Source organism: Myxocyprinus asiaticus, chromosome 47 (genome assembly GCF_019703515.2).
Source record: "Myxocyprinus asiaticus isolate MX2 ecotype Aquarium Trade chromosome 47, UBuf_Myxa_2, whole genome shotgun sequence".
NCBI classification, from domain to species: domain Eukaryota; kingdom Metazoa; phylum Chordata; class Actinopteri; order Cypriniformes; family Catostomidae; genus Myxocyprinus; species Myxocyprinus asiaticus.
Genome location: NC_059390.1, coordinates 10,331,838 through 10,356,670, shown reverse-complemented (window position 1 = coordinate 10,356,670; position 24,833 = coordinate 10,331,838). Strand labels below are relative to the sequence as shown.

General features: G+C 39.1%; 1 protein-coding gene across 3 annotated transcripts; it reads left to right on the top strand.

Moving 5' to 3' along the window:
• Positions 1-260: 260 nt before the first annotated feature.
• LOC127437058 (rab GDP dissociation inhibitor beta-like) lies at positions 261-23,595 on the top strand. Of its 3 annotated transcripts, XM_051691708.1 has the most exons (14): positions 261-397; positions 10,568-10,675; positions 12,829-12,928; positions 13,232-13,366; positions 14,654-14,852; positions 15,002-15,133; positions 16,947-17,046; positions 17,145-17,316; positions 18,510-18,654; positions 18,752-18,806; positions 19,918-21,926; positions 22,671-22,757; positions 22,847-22,981; positions 23,194-23,595. In XM_051691708.1, the coding sequence occupies exons 1-11, from the start codon at positions 353-355 to the stop codon at positions 20,071-20,073; spliced, it is 1,347 nt and encodes a 448-aa protein (XP_051547668.1). In that variant the 5' UTR covers positions 261-352; the 3' UTR covers positions 20,074-21,926; positions 22,671-22,757; positions 22,847-22,981; positions 23,194-23,595. The 3 variants fall into 3 exon arrangements, with proteins under 3 accessions (XP_051547668.1, XP_051547667.1, XP_051547666.1); XM_051691707.1 differs by lacking the exon at positions 22,671-22,757; XM_051691706.1 differs by having other exon boundaries at positions 22,671-22,981.
• The last annotated feature ends 1,238 nt before the right edge of the window (positions 23,596-24,833 follow it).

The following is a 24,833-nucleotide window of genomic DNA, read 5'->3' as shown; positions in this document are numbered from 1 at the left end:
GATAGGCATGTTGTTTATCCCTAGAACATGATGAAATATGTACCTAACAATGTACGGCAAAACTTTAGTCCACTTCTAACGGCCGACAAACCAACAGTGTTTACTGTAACTGGTCAAGCAGTTGAGCAGCACTGGTGAGCAGGGGGAGTAGCATTTCCCCTTCGTTGATCTAGGTGATTGACAGCACAGCCTGCCAATCGCTTCTCAGAACCAGACAACCGTCTAAGCCCCACCCACTGCTGCCAAGCCCACAGGGATGACGTGAATGCGCTCTTCTTACATTTCCAGCTTTGCAAGTTCTCCATCTTCTTCTGACCGACGTACAGGTAAAGGGGATTGAAGACGAGGAAAAATGAATGAAGAATACGACGTTATCGTTCTGGGAACTGGACTAACGGTATCTAGTTTATGAATAACACATTTTCAAATCCAGATATGCACTGTTGAATTTTTTATAACTGCAGAAAATGCACAGTCAAAGGCTGTTTCTGTCTTGCTGTGAATGGACCGCTCACTTTAGCAGGCTAATTACTAACATGCTAATTGTAGCATCATGCTAATAAGCAGCCAGTCTAACTGAATGGGATATGCTAGCTTTAGCATTAGTGTTCCTATCGGCGCTCTGACTAACACAGGCCTCATATACAAAATTGTATTTTGTGAACGCGCATGAACTTTTCCTAACGCGTGTGTGTTATTTTGTCAAGTTGGTAACGCCTCATTAGTGCTCTTGTTTCGAGACCGAGTTTTGTAATATTTATTTATTTTTTTTTTAATTTTTTTTTTTGTAGATCAGAAGCACGCTTGTAATGAGGCTTTCATCTTTTGACAGTGCCGACTCTAGACAGTCTGGGTTCTGTTTCTGAGGCTGGCCAGTACTTATTTTAGACATTAGAATAGTGTGACCGTGCAATATTGATATACATGATGTGCTCAGTAAGTTCTGTGCATGATCGTGGAAAGCTTTCCTCAGTGCTAAGGTGGACAATTGCACAAGACGTTGACTTCATAATTATTTTAAGGGTAGTGGAGGGAGTCATTTCTTCTTCTTCTTTTTTTCCTTAGAAATGCAATGCCCAACTTTGACATGAGTAATTCTGCCAATGTAGGGCAGTAAACAACCACACCCTCAAACCAAACAGAATATCCCCATTTAGTCCATTACCTTACATTAAAAGTAAAAGGATATTTATTTGATCACGTTGGAAAATCGTTTAAGATCATCAACTAACAATTAGGAAGTTGTTTTATGCTTATAACGCCGATGACATGCTGCATGCATGCTAAAACGTCCTACATCCCCTGGGTTCTTGCCTTGAAATAGCATTGTCCATAGTATGCATTTATGTAGACTAGGCTGTGGGATGTAAATATTTACCTGGAGATTATGTATCAAGCATGACTAAAAAACTCATGATGAGAATTAAAGTCCTGCAACTGTGCTTTGCAGCCCAAGTCATTTGTTTTGTGGGACTGTACCTGAGCCAGCTTCCTAATTACAGTCATAAAACAGGGCCAGGGTCAAGTACACAGTTTCAATTATTTCTCCTTTTGAACTCTGCCTTAAATGCAAAGGTACCCACAGCCCCATAGACATGCATGGAATGCATGAATTTGTAGTCTCATCATCTGTATTGGTTGTCAGCAGTGATCCATACTAATCCTGCAAGTGCTCTAAAACTGCTGTTTTGTGAAGCACATTGATTTTGGATATTGAGTTTGCACATTTGACTTTTAGTATGGGTTTGGAATGGTTTAATGTGTTAAAAAAGGAACCTTTGTGAAGTGGTTCACTTAAAACATGAAACAGGAAGTCTGGGAAGCTGACAGGAGACATTTTGTGCAAAGGTGCTTTGGGCTATCAGTAGAGCACCAGAAAGGCGTTAGTCTGCCCCACAGAGGAACCGAGACTCTGACGTCTTGCATTCAGTTCTGTAAATCATACAAGAATTGTATAATGTTATGTGGCTGGCATGTGAGCGGTAAATGAGCAACAGTGCCCCCGTCTCTGCTGTTTTATGAGGAATTCCTCGCAGTTCCCGAGGCCATGGCCTTCTGAGTGTAGTACAGCTCTGGTATTACATGGCTTATTGCATAATCCCTTCAGCCTGAGTGAGCCAGTTTGGTGGCTGGATGTTAAAGCATTGATGCTTAAACTGCACTGAGTTTTAATTGAGCAAATGTTTCAAATGCCCTAGTAAAGCAATAGTAGCATTTATACATATTCTGTAATAACAGAAAATTGTATACCAGCATCATTCAATACAAATAGTAATTTTTGGGAGAATATAAGATGCATGTAAACTTAAAGGGACAGTTCACCTAGAAATTAAAATATTGTCATCATTTGTGCACCCTCATGTTGTTTTAAACTAATGTGAATTACTTTCTTGTGTGGAACACAGAAGGAGCTTAGGCAGAATGACAGCCTCAGTCACCATTTACTTGCATTGCATCTTTTTGTCATATAATCAAAGTGAATGTTGACTAAAGGGGTGGTCACACTACACTTCGCCCTCCATTCACTCCCATTTTAAATGCATCCAAATGTGGGAGACCAGAAACGCAGCCTCATGCAAAGAAATTTCGTACTACACTGCATATGGAAAGTTCAAGTTTGGTGAACTCTGAACTGCGAATCCGTACGACGAGAGGACCCGTGTAGAAGAATCAACATGTCACACACTGACCTCTAGGCTCAATACAAAGAATACATATTTAAAAGCTGTGTGTTTTATTTTTGCAGGAAAGTGAGTTGACAGTCTATTTTGACTAGGGCTGTTGATTTAATGTGTTAATTTAGTGCGATTAATTATATAAAAAATAGTGTGTTAAAAAAATTAACTCAATTAATCATGCCCCCTAACACGTATATCAATTCTGTAATAAAGTACGGGATAGGGCTGGGTGGTATATTGACTTTTAAAATATATCCAGGGTTGGAAAGGTTACTTTTGAAATGTATTCCATTACAGATTACAGAATACATGCTGTAAAATGTAATTTGTAATGTGTTTCGTTAGATTACTCAAGGTCAGTAACGTATTTTAAATACTTTGGATTACTTCTTCAGCACTGGTAGATTTTTTTCACTTGTTTTGACTATAAAAACTCTGCCAGTACAGTAAGACAAAATACACATGTTAAAAATACATTCTCTGAAAAACCTAAATATCTTATGCAGTGTTGTTTCTAAAGCAAGATAAATGAAATTGATCTTGTTTTAAGGATTTTTAGATATTTTTACAGGAAAACAATCTTTTTTTTTTTTATCAAGAATATGATTTTTGCCCTAATATTAAAGGTCGTACTAGAAAAAAAGTATTATTATCCAACGTGAATTTTCTTGATAAAAAAATATGATCGTGCATGTAAAATGGCTATAAATAGCATTTTAGCTTAGTGTAAAGCTGACAATTTACACAAGGTTTATTTCTATTTCTTCTGCTCCAAACTTACTTCAAACTTACTTCTCTGTCTGCTCGTATGAATGTAACACATCATAAGAAAGTGTTTCACCGCTGTTCAAATGCACTTTGGATCACATCATTTATATGTATAAATGTTTTCCATCTGAATGGACCAAATATTAAATGAAACAAATGACAATAAAATGCAAAGTAATCTCTTCAGTAATCAAAATACTTTTTGAATGTAACTGTATTCTAATTACCAATTATTTAAATTGTAACTGTAGTGGAATACAGTTACTTATATTTTTTATTTTAAATACATTACTCCCCAACCCTGGATATATCAATATATTTTCAAACAAGATATAGGATGTGAGAATACCTTTTATATAGATATAGTTTGATGTTGCGTTACATAACCCGTTTCTTCCGTAAAGCTGTGCCAGTGTTTGCATCTCTCCTCTCTCACACTCTCCGCGAAACCCCGCTCCCACTCTCCCTCTGCGTCTGCGCACAAACCCGGCTCCACTCGCTCACAAGTTCTCCTGCAACATGGAGAGAGACACAGCTCCCCACACCCCCGGCCCGGTCCACACTGCCGAAGAAAACACCCTGTGTCTCAATCAGCTCCCTAGCTCGCTATGTCGTGGATCAGTATATTGTGAACACGAATTCGGGCACTGGTAATGATTCTGATCCACTGAACATTGGGACACTTATGACTCAATCACCCGCGACACGTTAAAGGAATAGTTCACCCAAAAATGAAAATTTGCTGATAATTTACTCACCCTCAGGCCATCCAAGATGTATCTGAGTTTCATTCTTCATCAAAACAGAATTTAAGATTTTTAGGATTTCATTTCAGGCCTCCTCCTTTAAACAATGCAAGTGAATGTACTCCATTTTTTGACGATCCAAAATGCATATTTTAGGGTGCATCAAAATAATCCACACGACTCCAGTCGACAAATAAAACAACAAAGCAATACTTGTATACTTTTTAACTACAAATGTTCGCTTCCATACATCTCTGTGACATGCGTTCATGTAGCGCAGCTGTTATTAATCAGCACCATTGCTGTATAAATGACACTATCATTCATTTTCGTTGAAGATATTCAAACGTACAGTGTTATAGACCTTTTCACACTCTCTGTTTTGAAACGCAGAAGTAAATGATTGCAGGGTAACTTCGACAGCAGTGAATGGGAGATCACAGCAAATATTATTTTATTAATAATTATTATATTTGCTCCAAGACCAAAATAAAAAATCCATTATTACGTTTGAATGACTTTCCAGAAGAGGGAAAAAATAGAGAGCGGTGGATTAAGACTGTAAAATGGGAGAAGATGCCAGATTTACTGTCACTCTCTCAGCAACTGTAATAGAAACTCCCTCGCAGCTGTGGTAATTTGTTTTTTTAAAACTAATTCCAGGGTAATATAACACGAAACATAATGTTTTAACAATTTTTGCATTGTCTAATCAATTTATTCTTCTGCCACAATAATGCAATTTATTTCAAACTTAAGTTCAATCCATATTATTTATTATTGGCCTACATATTATAAATATTTGAATTATTATGCATTATTTATATGAATATCTTTATTTGGGGGCCTTTCTCAGCAAATAATGATGTATGCAATTAATTGTGATTATTCTGATTAATTAATCGACACGTCATGTAATTAGTTTGATTAAAATGTTTTAACAGTTTAGATATAATATTATTTGTGATGTAATATTTACTTATAGCAGTTGTCCGGGAAAAAAAATTGCTTGCTCAAAGCCTAGTGTGACCATCCCTTTAAGTGAGTCGCACACCCGACGTGTCTGGCGGACGACATGGCGTGTTCTGAAATTCTAAACAAGTATTTTCTGTGAAGGTATGCAAACCACTGCCACCACTCGCCATCTGTCGGCGGTGCCCAGCTACGACCCAAATCATTGTCAAAGGCCATAGATAATTTACTCTTGCCATCACTGGATGAGATATTGCATATTTGTATCATTCATGTAGCCTACACAATGTCACAATATATTTTCATTTACAAGTATGTATTTTTGTGGTTTGACAGATTGAACAAAACCTCTTTAAGTCTACATACAGAGAAATTGCGTCGTGGTGCTTCTTGTCTGGTGTGAAACTGCCTTTAGGCTGTCATTCTACATAATATCTCCTCCTGTGTTACACAGAACAACATAAATAAATGATGACTGAATTTTCATTTTTGGGTGAACTATATTTCTCTATGGGTTGCTGAGAATTTTAATGACATGCCAAAGTATTGAAGCACTGTCAATGAGGACAACATTTAACATGTCATGTTAGCCTGTAATTGCAGCTTTACAGTAAAATGAGAAACACTTGTAACTCTTTGTTTTGTAGTTCTCTTTCGTCAGTGCAGGGTATCGTATTGTGTAGACGCCTCTATTCCTCCACATAATGTGATTAATTTTCTGTGGTGAATTGACTGGCAAAGACGACAGACAAAAATGCAGAGCAAAGATCTGAAAAAGAGAGGGAGAAGTGACGAGCAGCTTTGCAGAGTGACAGAGCCTGATGATTTCTGTCAAGATGGTAAACACACCCTGACTGTCATAGCCAAAGCTCTGGATCCCAGCAGGTGTTCAAAGCTATGAAAGAGGAATATAAATGTCATAAGCTTTGCTTTGGCCTTTCATGTGACTGAAGCCTGACTCTTTAGTAAGCAAAGAGTCTTTTGTGGCCTGTTTGGCAGTACCATACATTTGACAGTGAATGTTAATGTTTAACCCTTATTGCTGCTAAAGAGTCTCTCTGAATTTAGGACACAGTCATTTAAAAATGTTTCCTTTAGTAATCCAGGGCTCCAGACTGCAACTAAATGGTTAATTCAGTGCGATTAAACTTTGCAAGAGGTCGCACTGGTGCGACTACAAAGTTGCCTGACTCTCTGATTGTGTGCTGTCTTTTTTGTTGCGCATGAGAAACAGCAAACGTTCAAAACGCGAAAGGAAACAGCTCTACCCGGATCAGTCAGCACGGCTATGTGCATTTACACACTGACCGGTTTCAAGTGCTCAGCTGTGCAGATAATCATTAACAGTCACAGATTCAGCATTGATTATTTGTTTAAAACCTCTATGAAAGGGGCCTGGTTAGCTCGGCGAGTATTGACGCTGACCACCACCCCTGGAGTCGCGAGTTCGAATCCAGGGTGTGCTGAGTGACTCCGGCCAGGTCTCCTAAACAACCAAATTGGCCCGGTTGCTAGGAAGGGTAGATTCACATGGGGTAACCTCCTCGTGGTCGCGATTAGGGGTTCTCGCTCTCATTGGAGCACGTGGCGAGTTGTGCGTAAATCGCGGAGAGTAGCATTAGTCTCCACATGCTGTGAGTCTCCGCAGTGTCATGCACAGCAAGCCACGTGATAAGATGCACGGATTGATGGTCTCAGAAGCGGAGGCAACTGAGACTTGTCCTCCGCCACCCGGATTGAAGTGAGTAACCGTGCCACCACAAGGACCTAGTAAGTAGTGGGAATTGGGCGTTCCAAAACTGGGGAGAAAAGGAGATTTTAAAATGTATTAAATTGCCCCAACATTCTAAATAGCATTGAAAAGTAATAAAGGAGAAATCTGTTCCATGAACAGACAGAAATTGTATCTAAGGCTTTCAATCATCACAGATATTAAAAAATATTTACCTTGAACTTAAACCAATATATCTTTGGGATGTGTTTTTCTTATGAAAATGGCATAATTTGTTACTGTCCATGTTATCATTGTTTTACTTTTACCTTTGGTTACTATGATCTTATTTCAAATACCACATCCTGATGAAAATAAACTGTGAAAGAAAACTAATTCCCACTGTCACACCATGTCCTAACCAGACGCGATGAGACGCTGCGACACGCGATCCTTCTCATAACGGTATATTAAAGCTAGGGTGACACTAGCCGGTTCAGAACAACTTTATTTTTGCCGAGGATGTCACAGACATTCGTAATGTTGTGATTAAGGTCTCGTTCTCTTCTACCGGAGCTCTATAAACACTGGCGGCTCATTTTGACTTTCTCTCCACTTCCCTGTCACATGGAGATCCACGAAATAACAACAGAGTACTGCATAAGTGGGTAAACATAAAAAAATGGTAATAGACTGAATTTGGTGTGATTCATAAAGTAACTTTGCCTTGTGTATATGTGTGTTAACGTGTACTGTCCCCTTGAGATTTGCCGTAGAAAGTGTATGTCCATACGCAGCTTCAGTGAGAAAATGAGGTACATTCAGTAAACAGACTGTTTCATCTGACTGTTGTAACATTTGCTTTTATTATCATTTATAATCATTTTAGTGTATGAATATCGTGGTATCGCGTCACATCTGTTTAGGAAACGCCCATCCCCAACTTGGTGGCACCGGTGCTACCGCTCTCCAATTTTAGTCTGGAGTCCTGTAATCCATGAACCCTATATTGGGCATATTTTTGGGCAGTCCCCCTATTTCAGCTGAGAACTTTTTTTTGATTGTTGGGTTGAGTCATGAACATTTAAGGTGAGGACATTGATTTTTGTCCAAAGTGCTAGGATGAGAAATTGGCTTTTTAAGTGTAAAATAGCAGTTTTTAATCCTCAGAGGTCCAAAAAAAGCTGAAAAGTCTATTCAAACACCTTGGCGTACATTGATCCAGAGATGAGGTGGTTTCTCTATTTGGTTGTGAGAGTTTGGACTAGGTGTGGTTTGGACATTATCCATAAAGTCAGTCATAGACGGAGGGGTGAATTAGCAAAAACATACGCAATTTCTATTTCCAGTAGTAGTAGTAGTACAGTGCTGCATATCCAACAGCCTAGTGTTAAATAGACTGGGTGAGAGGTAGATCTTATCATGTGTAACCCAGTCCTGCTGCTATCATTTAAATTAATTCCAAATACCAGCATTGCTCCTTGCCAGCAGCTCCTTATCACTGTCATTCAAAGCAGCCATTCTCCTTATTTAGACATTCTACTTGCATATTTGTAATGCTAAGGCTCTGGCTTGCGTCCACTTTGGATGGGTTTTGTTGCATAATCTTGCATAATTCAAATGAATTTGTGCAGTGATTTGATTTGTGGGCACATAATGAAGAACATTATGTTGTTGCATACAGGCTAATGAGTTTCTGTTGCTAATCACTTTGAGAGTAGTTTTCGTGGATTGTGTTGTTCAGTGGCCTGCGTTGTGTGTAAAGTCCACTCCATCACATGATCTTTAGGTTTGCTGCTTGTGCTACGTGTGAGAAAAGAATGGTTCAGCATTGCTCTAAATGTAGACCTTTATTTTATAATCCCATGAATAATGTTGTAAAAAAACTTTTGAAGACGCTGTATTTTAAAGATAATTTTGTAAAAATCCAAATAACTTTTACAGATCTTTATTGTAAAGGGTTTAAACAATGTTTTCCATGCTTGTTCAATGAACCATAAACAATTAATGAACATGCACCTGTGGAACGGTCGTTAAGACACTAACAGCTTACAGACGGTAGGCAATTAAGGTCACAGTTATAAAACTAAAGAGACCTTTCTACTGACTCTGAAAAACACCAAAAGAAAGATGCCCAGGGTCCCTGCTCATCTGCGTGAACATGCTTTAGGCATGCTGCCTGGAGGCATGAGGACTGCAGATGTGGCCAGGGCAATAAATTGCAGTGTCTGTACTGTGAGATGCCTAAGACAGCGCTACAGGGAGACAGGAAGGACAGCTGATCGTCCTCGCAGTGGCAGACCACGTGTAACAACACCTGCACAGGATTGGTACATCAGAATATCACACCTGCGGGACAGGTACAGGATGGCAACAACAACTGCCCGAGTTACACCAGGAATGCACAATCCCTCCATCAGTGCTCAGACTGTCCGCAATAGGCTGAGAGAGGCTGGACTGAGGGCTTGTAGACCTGTTGTAAGGCAGGTTCTTACCAGACATCACCAGCAACAATGTCGCCTATGGGCACAAACCCACCTTTGCTGGACCAGGACTGGCAAAAAATACTCTTCACTGACGAGCCGCTGTTTTGTCTCGCCAGGGGTGATGGTCGGACTCGCGTTTGTCGTCGAAGGAATGAGCGTTACACCGAGGCCTATACTCTGGAGCGGGATCGATTTGGAGGTGGAGGGTCCGTCATGGTCTGGGGAAGTGTGTCACAGCATCATCGGACTGAGCTTGTTGTCATTGCAGGCAACCTCAATGTTGTGCGTTACAGGGAAGACATCCTCCTCCCTCATGTGGTACCCTTCCTGCAGGCTCATCCTGACATGACCTTCCAGCATGACAATGCCACCAGCCATACTGCTCGTTCTGTGCATGATTTCCTGCAAAACAGGAATGTCAGTGTTCTGCCATGACCAGCGAAGAGCCCGGATCTCAATCCCATTGAGCATGTCTGGGACCTGTTGGATCGGAGGGTGAAGGGTATGGCCATTCCCCCCAGAAATGTCCGGGAACTTGCAAGTGCCTTGGTGGAAGAGTGGGGTAACATCTCCCAGCAAGAACTGGCAAATCTGGTGCAGTCCATGAGGAGGAGATGCACTGCAGTACTTAATGCAGCTGGTGGCCACACCAGATACTGACTGTTACTTTTGATTTTGACCCCCCCACTTTGTTCAGGGACACATTATTCCATTTCTGTTAGTCACATGTCTGTGAAACTTGTTCAGTTTATGTCTTAGTTGTTGAATCTTTTTATGTTCATACAAATATTTACACATGCTAAGATTGCTGAAAATAAAAGCAGTTGAAAGTGACATGACGTTTCTTTTTTTTTTTTTGCTGAGTTTGTGTTGTGAAACCTTCCGAATTCCATCCCTGAAATGGGATGTCTGAATCTGGAATGAATTTGAAAAAAGGCTTGTTTTAAAGGTATGTCTACAAGCTGTCAGCCTGCTTGGATTGGTTCCAGAAAATGAAATGATACAAGCAGTGTTTTAAAAAAATATGCACACAACCAAGTTGTGGACATGTATTTACTTCATTGATGCATCCCACTTCAAAACAAATGAAAAACTGGCATTCAATACATGACGCTGCAAAGCATTTTTTACTTTTTAAAATTTTTTTATGGGTTTGTCAGAAGTCCTGCTGCATGTGGCTTATGTATGGTGTGCTTTGTTTCCTAGGAATGCATCCTGTCTGGGATCATGTCCGTGAAGGGGAAGAAGGTGTTACACATGGATAGGAACTCATACTATGGAGGGGAGAGCGCCTCCATCACCCCTCTGGAGGATGTATGTCTCTGTTTGACCTCTGACCTCACACCATTATCTAAATCTTTGCAGAGGTTCTGTGGTTTTATTCACTGTCATGTTTTTCCAGAAAACACGGATGAATTTGCTAAATTCAATCATAAAAACGGAATTAACTATAAAATGTGGAATGTCATGGAATTTTACATCTTTGGGATAAAATTAATGTATGAATGTTCAAATTAAAATCATGAAATGTTCTAGTGTGATGATTAAACCACAAAAGGCAGCAATTTATTTAAATATATGGTCTGCATGTGCTGCTTGCTTCAAAAGGAATGTGTAAAGCCTGTTTATACAAAAACATGTATCATTAACATCAAGAGTGCTGTGCGTAATACATGACAGAGAGCAGAGCACTTATTCACTGAAGCACCCAGCATATGAAGATTATATTTATTAGGGCTGTCAATCGATTAAAATTTTATCAAATTAATTACATGAAGTAATTAATTTGATTAACAGGTGGCTTTAGAAGGCAATATATTTATTTCCATATCACTGAACATAAGCCTATCATTGACATGCAGTCCACAGCAATCCATTTTGCAATTGAATTCATCAATCTGTCAGAGATATATTTATTTTCTAAGGACGCATCAACAAACACATTTTAGATGAATGCTTTTAGAGCATCTCACTTTGTTTGCATTGCGACATAAACCCAAGTTAAGTTTGGACGGTTTAAAAAACACGTTTCGAGATCCCTGACTTTGGAATTTCGCTCGTCAAGCTGTTTGAAAACATGTACATGACCTCATCTTGTGCTGTCGCTAGTGTCAAGCAAGCCTGAGTGTGGTTTGTTCTCTGTACAGCTGCGCGTTGCTTATACAGCTGTAGTTTCGCTTACAGCCCCCTGCTGAAAATAGGTGGTACTACAAACTTGTTTTAACAAGCACTTTAGGTCATATAGCGAACTGCTTACTCGGAAGTAAGAAGCTTTTGTCAAACGTACAAACTTATGGGTTCATTTGGTTTTCCACCAAAATAATAACTCAATATAACTAGATGTGTGATTGAAAAGATGCGACAGATATATTACTACTGTATGATGAAATGTAATATTCAATGTAGTGATAGTTAAAAATAATAATAGAGGGGCCTGGGTAACTCGGCAAGTAAAGACCCTGACTACAACACAAGTTTGAATCCAGGGCGTGCTGAGTGACTCCAGTCAGGCTTCCTAAGCAACCAATTGGCCTGGTTGCTAGGGAGGGTAGAGTCACATGGGGTAACCTCGTGGTCACTACAATGTGGTTCTCACTCTCGGTGGGGCGCATGGTGAGTTGTGCGTGGATGCAGCGGAGAATAGCGTGAAGCCTCCACACGTGCTAGGTCTCTGCGGTAAAGCGCTCAACAAGCCACGTGATAAGATGCGCGGATTGACAGTCTCAAATGTGGAGGCAACTGAGATTTGTCCTCCGCCACCCGGATTGAGGCGAGTCAATACGCCACCACAAGGACTTAGAGCACATTGGGAATTGGGCATTCCAAATTGGGGAGAAAATAAAAAAAAACTAATTGTATTAATAACAGTGATACTAATAATAATGAAAATATATTAATAATAATTACAGTGTTTAATCAATATCTTGCAAGCAAGAGCGCTTTTGTACTGAAAAGTTTTCATTAATACTTTGATACTATGCTATGCAGCACAAAAAAAAAACAATGAGTTTTGGATTGTGCTGTGAGCATATGTATAGAAGCACTTCATGTGATAAAAAATAATGTAGTGGTATGTTGAAAAGTAATTATTCTGTTTTCATTTAACTTTAAATACAGAATTCAGAAATAATAAAATGGAAAACAGAATTTGGAAAAAATGAAACCGATTACATTGGGCCCTCTATGACTTACTTTCTTCTAAGGAACACAATGTTAGGCAGAATGTTAATCTTGGCCACCATTCACTTGCATCTTTTTTTTCCCATGCAGTCAAAGTGAATGGTGACTGAGGCTAACATTCTGCCTAACATCTTTTGTCAAACAGGTTTGACAGATCTTTAATTTTGTCCAAACTGTTCCTTTAAATGTAGCATTGTAGAGCTATTGTATTATTGAAGTTTGTGCAGGTGAAAGACTCTGAGCCTAAGACTTTCCAACGCTAACACCCTTTCACGGTCTGTTTGCAGCTGTACAAGCGCTTCAGCCTTCCTGGCAGCCCTCCTGAATCAATGGGAAAGGGTCGCGACTGGAACGTGGACCTCATTCCCAAATTTTTAATGGCCAATGGTAAGAAACAACAACATCCAACTCTGAACATTAACACTTCAGTCATCACTGCATGGAATTTATAATCTCTGCCAAATTCCCAGCACGTTCTGGACCGCTCTGCAGCGGCTGGATTCCTCAGTCTTGCTTATCCTGTTGCTAAGCAGCTTCCTCTAGTTTAAAACGCATCAAAATAAATTGGCGAATCATAGATTGATGGAACTATTATATTGAAGCGGAAATGCAGGGGCTACATGTATGCATTTCTTTTTGATCATTTTTGAAGCCTCCAATGATAGATCCATCTCCTTTTTGCACATGTAGGCCAGCTGGTCCGTATGCTGCTGATCACACAGGTGACACGTTACCTGGACTTCAAAGTGATCGAGGGCAGTTTCGTCTACAAAAAGGGCAGCATCTACAAAGTGCCCTCCACTGAGACTGAAGCGCTGGCATCCAGTAAGTGACATTTACATGGTTATGACTCCGTTCCTGCTCAAACTTGAGAAATGTAATTCCATCTATTTGTTATTAACTTCAATTGTGTTTTTGTTGGTAGCAACTACAGCAACTGGCAGTATTTTGCTACAGACAATTACACATGACATAAAACAACCTTTTTAATTGGTTCAGGAACAGACTACTTGTCCTTCAAGAAGTCAAAGCCAAGTTAGCCTCACAAAGCCAGATTTTTGACCAAGTCTGGTCCACTTTGAAAACAAAAACATTTTTTATTGTTTTTATTTCATTTTATATGTTTAATAACTATATGTTTTATATAGTTAATATATATATATATTTTTTTAAATTAGTAAAATAAGTGTTTTATTGCATATTTGCCTACCAGTGCAAAACTAAGTTGGCATAAAACTGTTAATGAAGCTTTTTTCCACTTGTTTTTCTTTTTTAATTAGTATGTAAGAAACAGGCTAAATCCTTTCATTTATCTTTTATGCACTTTAACAATTATAATTTATTTATTGTGCAATAATAACAAGGTGCTGTTTAGTTTGTAATTTGTTTGTTGCACCTTCTTGTGGACTTAGGACATTTTAAATTTATATATTTGATTTATAACTTTATTGCATTTTTGCATAGATTGAAGCAGAAAACATTTTGTAATGTGTAAATCACAGAAGTATTTTTTTTTTCTTCAGAATCGTGAGAGAATCTGAATCTTTATTTTAAGCAAAAAAAAAATTGATTCTCAATTTATCTAGAATCGTGCAGCTCTACTGTGCATATAAATGGAAAAAGTACTGATTATTTCACATGTGTAACTCACAGAATATAAAGTTCTGTTTGTGGATATCCAGTTAACCTGCTACTAAGTACATCAAACAAGACTTGCTACTAAGTACATCAAACAAAACTGTCTCATAGATCTGATGTAATGAAGCGATTAGTTATTTTTCAAATATCCCATACCATATAACCACGAATTTGAATAGTGTGTTTTATGGTCTGAACAGATGACAAGACTGTTAGTATGAGAGCTAGAGGAATTATAGTAAAGTGCTGTACATCTCACAGCACTTCTCTTTTGATTCATTTTATACTATAATGAAAATAGTGTGGTGTGTAAAACTTTTTTGTGGTTCCTCTTTCAAAGTTTGAGATGCTTGCATGGTACGTTACTAAAGCAGATGTAAACTATTTACAGTTAGGTACACCCAAACAAAGTGTATGCTTGTGTAGCCATGGGGAACATTTGGTATCTTCTAAGGTGTGTTAATTGTCTCTCAGGCCTCATGGGACTTTTTGAGAAGAGACGGTTCCGGAAGTTCCTCGTGTTTGTTGCCAACTTTGATGAAAACGACCCAAAGACCTTGGAGGGAGTAGACCCTAAAAAGACCTCCATGCGGGATGTGTACAAGAAGTTTGATCTCGGGCAGGACGTGGTCGATTTTACCGGCCACGCTCTCGCACTCTACCGCACAGATGAGTGAGTCAAACCTTTGCTTCAGAAGTGCACTTAAAACGATGTTGATTCCTACTTTGTGAAGGAAGAGAACGTTGAATGCTGTAAAACAAAGTGTTTATTTGGTGAAGTTAAACCTGTTTGTGTGTTGTTTGTGCTCTTTATGTATGCAGCTACCTGGATCAGCCCTGCATAGATACGATAAACAGGATTAAGTTGTACAGTGAGTCTTTGGCGAGGTATGGGAAGAGTCCATATCTGTACCCTCTCTATGGCCTGGGAGAGCTGCCCCAAGGCTTCGCCAGGTGAGATATGCACAGTGTGTGTGTGTGTGTGTATATATGTACAGGTGCATCTCAATAAATTAGAATGTTGTGGAAAAGTTCATTTATTTCAGTAATTCAACTCAAATTGTGAAACTCGTGTATTAAATAAATTCAATGCACACAGACTGAAGTAGTTTAAGTCTTTGGTTCTTTTAATTGTGATGATTTTGGCTCACATTTAACAAAAACCCACCAATTCACTATCTCAAAAAATTAGAATATGGTGACATGCCAATCAGCTAATCAACTCAAAACACCTGCAAAGGTTTCCTGAGCCTTCAAAATGGTCTCTCAGTTTGATTCACTAGGCTACACAATCATGGGGAAGACTGCTGATCTGACAGTTGTCCAGAAGACAATCATTGACACCCTTCACAAGGAGGGTAAGCCACAAACATTCATTGCCAAAGAAGCTGGCTGTTCACAGAGTGCTGTATCCAAGCATGTTAACAGAAAGTTGAGTGGAAGGAAAAAGTGTGGAAGAAAAAGATGCACAACCAACCGAGAGAACCGCAGCCTTATGAGGATTGTCAAGCAAAATCGATTCAAGAATTTGGGTGAACTTCACAAGGAATGGACTGAGGCTGGGGTCAAGGCATCAAGAGCCACCACACACAGACGTGTCAAGGAATTTGGCTACAGTTGTCGTATTCCTCTTGTTAAGCCACTCCTGAACCACAGACAACGTCAGAGGCATCTTACCTGGGCTAAGGAGAAGAAGAACTGGACTGTTGCCCAGTGGTCCAAAGTCCTCTTTTCAGTTGAGAGCAAGTTTTGTATTTCATTTGGAAACCAAGGTCCTAGAGTCTGGAGGAAGGGTGGAGAAGCTCATAGCCCAAGTTGCTTGAAGTCCAGTGTTAAGTTTCCACAGTCTGTGATGATTTGGGGTGCAATGTCATCTGCTGGTGTTGGTCCATTGTGTTTTTTGAAAACCAAAGTCACTGCACCCGTTTATCAAGAAATTTTGGAGCACTTCAGGCTTCCTTCTGCTGACCAGCTTTTTAAAGATGCTGATTTCATTTTCCAGCAGGATTTGGCACCTGCCCACACTGCCAAAAGCACCAAAAGTTGGTTAAATGACCATGGTGTTTGTGTGCTTGACTGGCCAGCAAACTCACCAGACCTGAACCCCATAGAGAATCTATGGGGTATTGTCAAGAGGAAAATGAGAAACAAGAGACCAAAAAATGCAGATGAGCTGAAGGCCACTGTCAAAGAAACCTGGGCTTCCATACCACCTCGGCAGTGCCACAAACTGATCACCTCCATGCCACGCCGAATTGAGGCAGTAATTAAAGCAAAAGGAGCCCCTACTAAATATTGAGTACATATACAGTAAATGAACATACTTTCCAGAAGGCCAACAATTCACTAAAAATGTTTTTTTTATTGGTCTTATGATGTATTCTAATTTGTTGAGATAGTGAATTGGTGGGTTTTTGTTAAATGTGAGCCAAAATCATCACAATTAAAAGAACCAAAGACTTAAACTACTTCAGTCTGTGTGCATTGAATTTATTTAATACACGAGTTTCACAATTTGAGTTGAATTACTGAAATAAATGAACTTTTCCACGACATTCTAATTTATTGAGATGCACCTGTATATGTATGTATGTGTGTGTATATATATATATATAATATATACACACACACACACACACACACACACACACACACATTATACAAAGTAGAGTATAATTTTAACAGTTACCTGTGACTGTATTTGTGCGATGTGCTTCGGTTGCAATACTTTGTGCAGGCACTAGAGGTTTATTTTTGTCACTTGTAGATTAAGTGCCATTTATGGAGGAACCTACATGTTGAACAAACCCATTGAGGAGATTGTCATAGAGAACGGCAAAGTGGTGGGCGTCAAATCTGAGGGAGAGGTGAGTTTCTGTTGTAGGCTGAGAGTTGTGAATGTACAAAACCAGATACCTCATATTCTGAATGAACAAAATTTCATATTTGTATTCTTCGTGGTCAGATTGCACGCTGTAAGCAGCTGATTTGCGACCCCAGCTATGTCATGGACCGGGTCAACAAGGTGGGTCAGGTGATCAGGGTTATCTGTATCATGAGTCACCCCATCAAAAACATCAGTGATGCCAACTCCTGCCAGATCATCATCCCTCAGAACCAGGTCAACAGGAAGCATGGTTAGTTTGACAGGAAGTTACAGCACTCTGATCTTTACTGGCTCTTATGGCACTTTTCCAGTGCACGTTACGGCTCGACTCAACTCTGCTCGCTTTACTTTTCTGAGCTTGCTTTTCCACTGCAGTTTAGTGCTGCCTCAACGTGGGTGGGATGATAGGCTGATCATCAGTTGCGCCGCCTCTACTGCCGTGACATCATTTTAAACATGACACAAACATTACTGACCATAAACAATAACATGACCGCTAGCTGTTAGCTACTAACTCATGCTGCATAAAGCAGTTGTTGCATGGTGATTTTACTCAAGTGTAACAGTTAAATTGGCCTAGTTGTTTTAGAAGCAAGTTTTCCAGTAGCTGGTCAACTAAATAAAGTGAAGATTTCAAGCAGAAAATAGTTAACGTAACAAAACCTACCATCCTCCATCGTGGACTCCAACAACGCAGAGTCCAGGGCACTTTCCCTCCCATTGCTTGCCGGTCTATTGCCAAGATAGCGTCCATTTGGTCAAACCACTTCCACTTTCTTCTGTTTGAACCACTTCGGCTGTTGTGGTCCTTGATGGTTCTGTAGTCACTTTTACATTTTTTTACTTTTCCCTACACTGTTGGTAGGTCCAGTGGTAGCCGTGTGCGGCCAACAGCTGAGACACTTCCTGAAAGACTTTTTCGTTTCACGTCGCTAACGAGAGGAACCGTCTGCACCTCATTTATTGACAACGGCGTGGTTTTGCACACAGCCATTTCTTTTTACAATTCGAAAGTCGTGTGAACAAATGCTATTGCTGTCGCTGTTGCAAACTTTAAAACTAGGGGGTTGACGTCCCATGTCGCAAATCCAGTGATGCTGGTAGTGACGATTCTCTCTGACCAATCAGTGATCTGCAGGGTTTTGACGTCACATCTAGTATCGGCTCGGCTCACTTGGAACCTTGACTGAGGTGGTACTAAAAAAAGTATCAGGTACCAGGAACTATCCACAGTGGGAAAACCCCCAAAAAGCGAGAAGAGTCGAGTTGAGCTGTACCGTGCAGTGGAAAAGCCCCATTATTTGTTAACTCAAGCAATACAACATTAAGTCCTGCAATTTATTTTTAGGTCACTTTATTCATTGTTTTTAGAAACTTGTGTTCATTGATATGTTCAGTGTAGAGTTTTAATGAAAGATTTAAGATGTTCTTGTTTTGTTTCAGACATCTATGTGTGCATGATCTCCTATGCACACAATGTGGCAGCACAGGGTAAATATGTGGCCATCGTCAGCACTACTGTGGAAACCAACGACCCTGAGAAAGAGATCAAACCAGCCCTGGACCTTTTGGAACCAGTTGAGCAAAAGTATGTTTGTTTGTCTGTGCTTGCTGATATCTGATGATAATCCTGATGTGTATGTAATCATATAAAGACAATCTCTGTGTGTGTGATCTTTTTGCAGGTTTGTGAGCATTAGCGATCAGTATGCACCAACTGACTTGGGAGCTGACAGCCAGGTAAGTGCTCTAGGCACAACCCCATGACTGAAGCAAATCTAGCACGTAGCGATCCAGAAAAGTGGTTGTGGCTTATATAGCGTGCCTAATTCATCACTTCACATTATTCTTCAAGGGATAGTTCATCCAAAAATGAAAATTCTCTCGTTATTTACTCACCCTCAGGTGTGTATGGCTTTCTTTCTTCACCAGAACACATTTGAAGAAAAATAGCTCAGTAGGTCCTTAAAATGCAAGTGAATGGAGATTTCTCATTTGAAGCTCCAAAAATGGCAGACAGTCAGCATAAACCTCATCCATACGACACCAGCTGTTAAATGAATGTCTTCTAAAGCAACACGATCGATTTTGTTGCGATAAAGATACATATTTAAGTACTTATTTTTTTTAACTCTAAATCATGCTTCCGGTGAGCAGCGGTATGCGCGTGACGTCATCGCATTGGCATTTGAAACATGCGAGAACTGAAGCACGTGTGTCATAGCCGGAAGAGCAGTGCTGTTTACAAGTGAGGAGGTGGTTTCGGTTTAGATCTGTATTTATCTGTTTCTTTGATCACCATGGTGCATTTGTGTGCTTATCCTGGATGTCTCAACCGAGAGGAGAACGTGAGATTACGTCTGTATCATGGCAACACGAATACATCACACGAGAGACCGCTTGGACTCCACCCTCTCGTGAAGCTTACCCTCACATTGGTTTATAGTTAATAAGTACTTAAATATTGATATTTTTTTTGCTCAGAGTGATCGTATCACTTTAAAAGATATTCAACAGCTGGTGTCCTATGGATAACGTTTATGCTGACTGTCTGTGAGTTTTGGAGCATCAAAAGAGAAATCTCCATTCACTTGCATTTTAAGGACCTACTGAGCTAAGATTTTTTTTTCTTCAAATGTGTTCTGGTGAAGAGTCATTGGATATCATTGGTCACTGGGATATCATGAGGTTGAGAAAATTTTAATTTTTGGGTGAACTATCTCTTTAAGAATAATGTGAGTGATGAATTAGGTACACTAAACAAGGGACATTAAGAAAGGAAACGGCTAGTTTTGATTTCTTGCTTGGTTTATGGCACTATACAATAATTAAATGTTTTGTCCTCATTCAGATCTTCATCTCTCGTTCCTATGATGCCACAACCCACTTCGAGACAACCTGCGATGACATCAAAGACATCTACAAACGAATGACAGGCACAGAATTTGACTTCGCCGAAATGGAACGCAAGAAGAACGACATCTTTGGAGATGGTGCCGACCAGTAAACTAGCTCCAGCTGCTCTTGAATATTGGATATTCAGATGATCATAATCTTAACGTAAAAAAGAAAAAAAAGCCAACCAAAGTGGGCAAGCTGGCTATCCAAGTGTATGTTTTGCCCATAATGGAATTTCAAGTAAACCGTTACAAATTTAGCATTTTCGGGGGAGAAGGGAGAAGGTTCTGCCAGACTGCTTTTTATAATCAGGAAACAAGATACATTTTGCACTGATTGTTTATCATTGCCCTGCATTCAGTTACCATCATGTGATCTTTATCTCAACCTGCTTAGACATGGGATGTGTGAAGTCCAAAAATGCCAGTTGATCAGATGTATTCAAATGAAATGAAGAAATGCATATTTTTTTAATTGGTGAGGGCCATAAAAGTAACCTCCCAAATAGAGAGAGGGATCAGGTTTGCGAAATTGTGAAATGATCTGTTGAGTTTAGGCAGGTTAACAGCACACGATTTCCTCAAATAATTTTTAGGAAAAACTATCTACTTCAAAAACAACATCCATGGAGTCATTATTCTATTTTCCTACAAAACTGGTGCTTCAACTAGTTCAGCATATTTTTTTCACAATATATCTCCAATTCCTGTATTTACAGACCGAAGGGAAAAATCAAGCACACAAGTGTAGGTAATCTTTTGTGTAATCGGTGTCCAACCACGCAGTATTTGTTTTGCAGTGCTAATGTAAAGCTACATTCTTTCGACATAACTGACCCTCTGTTAGCTGTAAATTGTGCTATTTGTTGGAATGGTGGGGTGCTTATGTGGTGTTTTCCTTTAGCTTTGCCTTGCATCTCTTTCTGATGGTTTATGCGTGATTCTAAGGCCACTAACCAGGGAAGTTATCACACGTCAACGGGAAAAGCTGCTTAACTGTAAGTCTGGGAATCTGCTTGTCTAGTGTGTGTTAAAGGAGCTCTCCTCCCTCACCTCAGAGCAAATGGGAGCAAGCAGTAGTTGCTGAGTACTCCACAATGGCTCTGATGTGTTAAAGGACCAAAATGTCTGTGGCAGTATTGACATGACCGGGGCCCTGTGCAAATTGTCACCAATGTTTTAAACAAATGCTGAACGAATGGGGCTCAAATGATTTATGTACTGCAAAGTAAAAATATGAACTTGTGGAAAACAGTGTTTTTCTTTCTTTTCAGTGTGTCGAAATGGAGACGTTTTTCAGAGTACATAGTGCTCAAAAAAGGAAGTGCCAAAATGCACTTTTTTTTTTATTTTTTTATTTTTTTATTTTTTATTTTTTTTTATATCAGAAATGGTCATTATTAAAAAGGGTGCAGTTTTATTAGATAAAAGTCTGTTCTATGAAAGTGCATCAAGTTTTATTTTGGTGTAGGAATTACGTCAACGCTATTCCATTTTAGATATCCTTTTGTTTCAGCTGTAGTCCTTATAAGAGAAAATGTACATTGTTTAAAAAAATAAACTTATGATTGCATGCCTTGCACATATACACCGAGACAACGCGGCAGGTTAATCTTTTATTGAAAATTTGAATTAAATCAGTATTGAGTATTAAAAAGCTTTATTAAAAAAAATAAGTATTAATAATCTTTATTAAAAAAATATTTTTTTGTTTTGTTTTTCCATTCAACAAGTTTACATTTTCAAAATTGTGGTATCAGCTCTGAGCTTTGACTGTTAGACTTTGGAGGAACTACACCTCCCAGAATGCTATTGGGAATTTGCCATATTCAGTCCCTAGTGTCGCAAATCATAACAAATCACATGGACTCGACTCATCTACATAGTCTGCTTTCTCGGACTGTTTTAGAAAAATTATTTGTGGAGGTCATTCCAGCCAGGTCAACATTTTATGAAGACATAGGTGAGTTTTTTCAGTCTTTCTAGCAAGTCAGTCCACTGTCGGCCATCTTTGGAACGCTTCCGGGAGACTATTTCCAGTCATGCAAGTGCGGCTCCTATCTACTTGCATGGGGAAAGACCGAAATCTCAAAGACGGATGGTCAAGATTACGATCAAATGACATATTTCCAATCAGCCCTAAAATCTGACAACGCTGGTGTCATAAATTGTGCTTGTTTACCTCAGATTACGAGAAGAAGAAAAAACGCAATTTTCCCGGCTTGTATAGCGCGTTCGCATTTTGGAGATGATTGACAGGCAATGTCTGTATCTAAAAGGTGATTGGCTCTTTTACCTGTAAGGCGGGACTTCCTTTCTACATCCGTTGACCGTTGTGTGCTAGAGCTTCTTGGTTGGGCGTTCCAATTTCTCTCATTCATTTTAATAGGAGTGATCCGTCTCTGCTAAATAGTCTCTGGTTGTTTGTCTTCTGATATTACACCTAATATACATCTGTCCTTGTATTTGAGTAATATTGCTGTAATGTGTAACGGACGGGTGAGATTATATTTACTGGAGTGTGTATTCACACGTAAAACAAAATGAATTAATCATGAATATAACGTGCATTGATGGGTGACTGGGCGGTCAGCCGGTGCAGGAGGCTGCTTCTTTTGGTCGAGCTCTGCAGTTAAATGAGCTAATAGAAGCAGGAGCATCAGTGAACATTGTGACTGTGGACAACTTTTGCCTGTGTTTCTGGCAGCATAGAAACTGTCAAACTGCTGGTGGATCACAGAGAGTGTCTGTCAACCCATCCCTGACTTCACCCTTCCATGAGGCCTGCATAAAGGTTGAGATAGCCAGGGAGGATTGTATATGTTGTGTGTTATCCATGTGTGTGTGTTCTCCTGTTGGTCATGGAGAGCCAATCTTTTGCAGGTAACCCAGACTGTGTGAAGTTTATGATAGCTAAAGGAGCACTGCTGGAGGCCTTTGACATTTACTTTGGTACCCCTTTACATGCTGCCTGTGCCAAAGCACACCTGGACTGTGCCCTGCTGCTACTCACTGCAGGTGAGGAGGAAGTGAGATGATGTGTGCAACACACTGTATTTACAATTACAATTGACTGCTAATTAACATTTTAATATTATTTAGATTAAATTTATGAGGTACAATTTTAGATCAATGGACTTGACATGTTCTTTTTTTTTTTTAAAACAGCAAACCTTGGTCCATATCTCACTTAACTTTTATTGAAGTATTTATACATAATTGTTTTAAAGGTGCAAAGGTAAACGCCAGAAAGTTCCATGAGACGGCACTGCACCATGCAGCAAGAGCAGAGAGAGAAGACCTGGTGGAACTGTTGGCGAAGTTTGGTTGAGATGTCAATATCAGCGATAACTTGGGCCACAAGCCAAGAGAATACACAAAACCTGGCTCTCCCCCTAATCTCCGTCTGTTGCACTATGAGAGTATGTCTACGGTCTATATAAGCACTATCAGGGTTTGGAGGGTTACACTTTTAATGTAATCCGTAACAGATAACTGATTACTTAACAATAAATGTAATCAGTAATGTAATCCAAATTTCAGCAATATGAAAATAATGTAATCAGATTACTTTTCATTACTTTTGGATTACCACAAGGGCACATATGTAAATAAAGTCAAGATAAAATCAGTATGATCTCTAAAACTTTAAATTATGCCTGGATTGAAAACAGAATATGTTTGAGTAATATTATGAGTACTGTTGTAGCTGTTATTATATCTAAGGAAAAGAAACATGTACACTGCACCCTACCAAGAAAACAGAAAATGAGCTGTTAATGTAGAACAACTCAGTATTTTTAAAGAAATCAGGTGAGTTCTGTCTGCTACAGAAAAAGAAAATTTCTCATAAAGCAAATATAATCAGAACAGATGCACTGAGTTATGTCTTGGTTAACATTTAACTAAATCTGACAGGATATGCCTCAGATTCAAAAACACTTCAAAGTGTAATTCTACCTTATATTGCAGTTAGTGTGTATAGGCAATTGTAATTTCCACTATTCATTAACTTTAGACTGATCACACGTTAACATCGTCATCATTATTATTGTCATAATTAAATGCTGGAGAGTGTCTTTCCTCTGCTTGCTCATGATCCAAAGTCAAATATCACCAGCTAACAGTGATTTTTGTGTTTATTTTTCTGTTTAAGGAGGATTTTAAAAGGGAAAAAAGTTTTGATTCCAAAAAGAAAACAAAATCAAGTTTTAAAGAATAGATCATAACAGATTTAAACTTTTAGTGTGTCTTTTCAATGACTTATTCCTAATTACTGTGTTGAAATTGTTACATTTGCCAGAATGTCCCCCTCACCCAGACATTTGAACTGTTCTCAACAATAATTTATCAAAATCAGATGCATTCTTCATTGAACTGTTCTTTCCTAAGAACTTAAAACATATGTTCAATTCATTTGGTATTTATGGGCACAATTTGGATTTGTTAATCATGATCAGGGATGTAAAATCATGAGAAATTAAAACTTGTAATTCTGACAGTAATCTCATTTTTTTAATGTAACTGTAATCTGATTATGATGATTTTATGTAACTAACAGATTACAGTTACCTAATTTTTGTATTCTGATTACTTAGCGCCTTTACAAGTAATCCGGTACTCCTTAAGCCTTAGCACTCTAGATAAATAACTATGGCTATTTTTAAATCTGATGTGTTTTGTCAGGTAATCCTCTGTCTCTGCAGCAGATATGCCGTATTGTCCTGATGACTGTGCTGGGCACCAGAGCTCTTGAACTGATCCCCAAACTGGGCATTTCACAGGGCATCATTGATTACCTCACTTATAAATCATAAATCAATCCCCAAACGTAGATTTTATTTAGAAAGTCTTAATGGGCTGCACTTTG